This window comes from Hibiscus syriacus, unplaced genomic scaffold (genome assembly GCF_006381635.1).
Source record: "Hibiscus syriacus cultivar Baekdansim isolate YM2019G1 unplaced genomic scaffold, ASM638163v2 tig00110788_pilon, whole genome shotgun sequence".
In the NCBI taxonomy this organism is placed as follows: Eukaryota; Viridiplantae; Streptophyta; class Magnoliopsida; order Malvales; family Malvaceae; genus Hibiscus; species Hibiscus syriacus.
Window position 1 is genome coordinate 533,712 of NW_024062863.1, and position 5,769 is coordinate 539,480.

Here is a 5,769-nt window from a genome sequence, read left to right on the forward strand (position 1 = left end):
GTATGTTCATGTTCGTTCATTTAATAAATAAATTAACATAAACGAACACGAACATAAACGAACAAATTTTTTTTTTGTTCATGTTCGTTCATTAAGGAATATAACTTGTTCATGTTCGTTCATTTAAATGATAAACGAATATAAACGAACGAACATAATAAATGAACATAAACGAACAACACAAACGCAAAAAAAACTTATTCGAACACAACAAATGAAAGTAAAAAAAAGTAAACAACAAGAATAACAACTTAAAATTCATTAATTTAACATGCAACTTTAGAGTTAATTTATTCGAATACGACAAAACATACATAAATCATAAATAAGCTATATGAACATAATAAAGTCTTAAAGTTAATTTGTTCAACAAAACAATCTTCTTGAAATCCAAACAACTTCAATAATCTTCGTAACATATTGAACTTGCCTTCTGTTCAAACATAAATGAACGAACATAAATGAACAAACATAAACGAACATATAATCGAACGTTCACGAATGTAAATGAACGAACGAGTCATTTGTTCGTGTTCGTTCGTTTAATTATACGAACGTAAAATCTTGTTCGTGTTCGTTCATTTAATTAAACGAACGCAAAATCTTGTTCATGTTCGTTCATTTAATAAATAAACGAACATAAACGAACTTCCCGCCACACGGTTCATGAACGGTTCGCTAAACGTTCAGTTCATTTACAGGCCTAGGTGGTAATATTTCTCTACACCCAAGACATCTTCCTCCTACGAGGGGATGGAACAGAGAATTTTGGTAATAACATTATTTGGCAGCCACCACTTTAAAAGACAAGAAAAATATCGGTAAATTTGATAAAACCGATTTAATCAAAGTGACCCTACCACCGAAGGACAAAAGTTTCCCCTTCTACCCATCTAGCTGAGCTTGGAATTTGGCTAATATCGGCCTCCACATTTCCACAGAATTTCTCGGTTGACCCAAGGGTAACCCAAGATACGACGTAGGAAGCTTCTCCCACTACATTGAACTGATTCCGCCCAAGTCACCAGGTTACTTTCAGGGACGTTTACACCATACAATTTAGTCTTCTTTAAGTTAAGAGATAGGTCAGCTGCTACCTCAAACACCTTAAGAATCCTCTTTACATTCTTTATCATCTCTCCGTTTGCTTCCAAAAACATTAACAAGTCATCGGCAAATTGGATGTGGATGATATGCATCTCAATATTGTTAACCGATAAACCTTTGAAGCACCTCATTGGAGTAGCTTTGTTCAACAACCCACTCATGCCATCCCCCACTAAATTGAAAAGCAATGGAGATAGAGGGCAACCTTGCCATAGCCCCCTCCTTATAGAAAACCACTCGGATGAAGAACCATTTATTAAGACTGAGATTGAAGGTGACAAAATGCAACGGCCAATCCATCTTCTCCATCTTTTTTTCTAAATTCCATTTTTTTCAACATAAAATATTGAGAACGCCTAAAAATTATCCAATCTAACCTAAATATTTACGCTATTGATAATTTGTTGATTATAACTGATTTCTATAATTTTGAACTTTATATTAATGAATCGTACAAATTTCCGCTGATTAGCTTGTAGAATAAGAACGCCTGGAAGTACTTGAAGAGACAAAGCTAAGCAAAATTGAGAAAGTTGACATTTGGAGGACTTGATTTTATGACCTATGATATATAGATCATTGACAGGCGAACATGGTATCACTTGGGTTAGCTAGCCCAAAATGTTGTATGGATTGAACATGGTTTCAAACTTTGCACAGTTTTCCTCAGATTTATTTCGATGAAATTTGATTCTATAGAATCGGTTTTAGTTTTCAAAATTAAGTTTGACTTAAAATAATTAGATATTGAAAGAATGATACTCGAACCGAATTTAGGATAAATAAAATTATTTTAAAACCAGATCAAATAAAAAACTAGACGAAAATAAGAAATTCTCAATTCGAATTTAGAACTCACCCATGTCCGTCTCAAAACTTTTACCTGATCAAGTACTTCAACACACACTTAATTGAAAATATAAAAGAAAAATCATATTGAATATTATCACTCGCGCGCCAATGGTCGATCCCCTCATGAAAAAACGTCATATTGAATATTATCACAACGGTTGAACCGGTGCGGCTTATAGACCAATTGTTTTTCGTTTTTTTTATTTAAATATTAATAAAACCGATAACACTTTTTTAACTGTATATTAAACGTGATTATTTCATCTCATAAGAGAAGAACAGAAAACGAAAAACAATTGATCAATAAGCCGCACCGGTTCAACCGTTATGTCAGATGAAGTGGCGTGTTGGTAAATAAAATGAAAAAGAGAGGGTAACCAGGTAATAACATGAAGGGGACTTTCAGTTCCCAACTGACTGCTGCTATAAGGGAAAGGAAAAAAAAAACTAAAACCAAACAACCTCTCTTTTTATTCTCTCATTTGTTCTTCTGCTTCACAATTTGGTCTGAAAAGACACAATATCCGTCCGATGCAGTAGTGGTTACAATGGCCGATTCAGAGGTAAAGTAACTCCACCACCTTTCTGCATAACCTAGTTATTGCTCCCTTTGAAGAGTGAATTTTCACTATTTCTTTTTGTTGTTGTTTGTCTGTTTTAGTTGTTGGTTTTTTTAAGAGTTGATTTTGATCCTTCTATTGGTTCGAAACGAGGATTTTTATATGGTTTTCTTTGGTGATTTCTGGGTGTTCTGTGCTTTGAACAGAAATTGACGGCTTTGAAAAAGGCTTATGCCGAGATAATTTTGAACACGGCTAAAGAAGCGGCGGCGAGGATAATGGCGTCGGAAAGGAAGGCTCAACGGTACCAGCAGGAGCTGTTCGCGGCCAAAGATGAGGCATTGCGTATGTTGGTTAGGTTGAAACGGATGTTGGATGCTAGGGTAATTGTTTGATCTTTGTTTTTGTTAATTTTGGTTTATTTCGGATGATGATGTTTCAGCATGTTTTCATAATGTCGGTTTCATCTGGACAATTGTTTGTTTGGCGGTTGATGTTTTGTTTATGCTTGATTTATTTATTTGGTTGCCTTTTGTTTCAACTTGCTTAGTTGGTTGTATTTGCATTACATATGTTTTGCTAAATAGATACTTCATCAATTTAGATTTGTTTGCTCATTGTAAAAAACATTATGGTCATCATAAACTGCGTGGTGAGCTTGAAAGAATGCAATTCATTGTAAAAAACATTATGCTCATTCTGTTTGCTTTGCATTGCTTTGATAAGAGGTTATGCGCTGTTTAGTTTTAGCTTTATACGGTGATAAAGATGTATTTGTTCGTTTAGGACAGGTTTGACATAGATAAGCTCTAACCTTTATAGATGAATAATTGGTCCATCTAGCCAAGTCTTACGGTATTTGCCGTCTGTGCCATGATTGTAGGCAAATGAAGCGGAGACGATGTCCTTAAATCAACAGAAAAAAATCGAAGAGCTGGAAGCACAGCTGGGGGAAGCAGAGGATATAGTTAGAGATCTTAGAGCAGAGTTGAGAGAAGCTCAAGATGAGTTGGAGAAGCTGACCAAAAATCCGGTCCGGTGTTCAGGCAAACAAAAATCAGAACATGATGTTGCTGCTTGTGAAAAACTGCCAAATGGAGATACAATCAGCAATTTCGGGTCTGTTGTATCTTCTCAACTAGATACACAAACTGACATTGTGACGGTTTCTGACATCAAGAGTTCAAGAAATGTGGGTATTAAGTGTTCTTGTAAGGATAATTGCTACGTTTGTAACCCTGATTTTGCCTCCATAGTGATGAGACGAAAAGAGCCTGATCTGTATAGAAATGGGTGCACTCAGAGGATTCGTGCACTTGAAAGGTGTCTGTTGAATGAAAATTTATCTCCTTCGGGGCAAGTAGAAGATGCTAAGATTGAAGACGCTAGAGAAGATGAAAAAGGGAGGGATATGCAAACTAAAGTTTCTCGACCTGAGGAAAAAATAGACGAGTTCAAAGTAATGCAAACTGATGTTCATAACATCATTCAAGCACTTCCCGTTAGTCATTTTCGCAAGAAAAGGAAAAGAGCTGCTAGATACAAGAAAAATAGGGTTTCCTCATCTATGGATATGCGTGACCAGGTTGTAGCAGACGAGAAAGAGTTATCAAGGCTGGAGAGTGGATCTGCTGAGAATTTAGGGGTTGCATCTTGCAAACTGGATGTCGAGATGGTTGATGTGTCTTCTGTAAACTTGGATGTTAAAGTGTCTGAAGTTACTGAAGGGTCTTCTCCTCAACCGGTAAATAATAAGTTTCTCATGTACACTTTCAAAAGAAAGCGGAAGAAGGATTCTTTGAGCAGCCCCGACAGAGATGGCTCACTTGACAAGGACACTTCTAAAAGGAAGATGGAGGATAAACAAAATGGTTCTCTAGACTCTGAAAAATCCTCATTGACAGCTGAATCATCTCGAGATAGTCGGAGACTAGCACAAGTGGCTCGCCAGGTTGGTTATCAATTGCCATTATATTTGGGTACGGTTTGGCGTAGGCAGGTATCTATGAGCCACATCTTTAATTAAGATGTCATATCACACTGATTAAGTTATGAGAAAACTTAGATTCTAGGGTGTTATCAAAACTTTTAATTCTTACCACATTCAACTTCACATAAGCGACACATTTTTTGTTTTGTTTTTTTTTCGAGCGATTGATTGTTTAGAGACTTTTAGAACAGGTAGGTCGATTTGGGGTCTTTGGATATTTATCTCTATCGATTGCAACAGTTCCAACCTTCCTGTTCTTCCTTCACAACAACTACCTGTTTGCAATTAGACTAGATTGTCTTTAGTGAACATGCCTTTGTGGTAGACTGTGATTTATATGTTCTTCATTATTCTCCTGTGATTTATATTGTCAGAAAGTTTACAGCACCAATCATGGATGAGGCTGAACATGAGATTTTATGTTCTTCATTCTTATTTCTCCTAGATTAAGTTCTTACTTACTTCTAGGCAATATCCGTAGTTTCTTGCAAAATTCAATTCTTTGTCTTCTCATTATCTCTCTGTGGCTGCCCTAACCTGGTTTAATGACCTTTATCTCCGGTGTTCACATGCACGCATGTCGTGTGCACAATTCTTACAAGCCGCATTCTTCCAGTGTTTGAAATTTTGATTTCTGTTCAGAGATGCAACATTCGCTTCCTTTATCATAATACCAAATATTTTGTCCGTCATTTTCTCTTTTGCAGCTCATATCATTATCGGAAAAGAAGTGGAGGTAGCGGTGCATGAATGCCGGGGATGCTGAACAGAAGCAGCCTCTCTGTCTCTGACAGCATGACAACATATATGTTGTTGAGCTGGTGTTTGATTACAACATAGGTGAATGAATATGGAAGGGTTACTATATTCATTACAAGTCAACAACGTTGTTGTATGTTTTTGGTGCTGTTTTGGTCTCGTTGTTATGGAATATATATCAACATCTAACTCTCTTGAATTATATTTGCTTAGTTGCTATATTAGATCACTGTTAGGGACGGCAGAATCCGATCACCTTATGAATTTTGAACCAATTTGCTTCAAATATGGAGACTATATCAAGGCTGAACCTTGTGATCTTTAACGTTTCAGATCAGGGATGCACGCAGAATTTTATGTTAGTTGATGAACCTCTAAAATTTCATGAGGTGACAAAATTTTTAAAATTCCAAGGACGATAAAAAATATTTTCAATAAAAAATACATAAAAAGAATCTAAAATATATGATAATTTTAAATTGAAAAAATAACTTCAGTGAT

The 5,769-nt window shown here is 35.9% G+C and overlaps 1 protein-coding gene across 1 annotated transcript; it reads left to right on the forward strand.

Annotated features, from left to right (window-relative positions):
• The first annotated feature begins 2,429 nt into the window (after positions 1–2,429).
• On the forward strand, positions 2,430–5,470 carry LOC120140583. The gene is made up of 4 exons (XM_039155549.1): positions 2,430–2,522; positions 2,726–2,902; positions 3,403–4,470; positions 5,217–5,470. Exons 1-4 carry the CDS (start codon positions 2,508–2,510, stop codon positions 5,247–5,249), a joined length of 1,293 nt encoding a protein of 430 aa, XP_039011480.1. The 5' UTR covers positions 2,430–2,507; the 3' UTR covers positions 5,250–5,470.
• Positions 5,471–5,769: the final 299 nt, after the last annotated feature.

Bases quoted from the DNA above. Each gene is read 5' to 3' on its own strand.
- LOC120140583 (XM_039155549.1), top strand. The intron at 2,903-3,402 runs GTAATTGTTTGA...CCATGATTGTAG, and splicing joins AACGGATGTTGGATGCTAGG to GCAAATGAAGCGGAGACGAT. The intron at 4,471-5,216 runs GTTGGTTATCAA...TCTCTTTTGCAG, and splicing joins TAGCACAAGTGGCTCGCCAG to CTCATATCATTATCGGAAAA.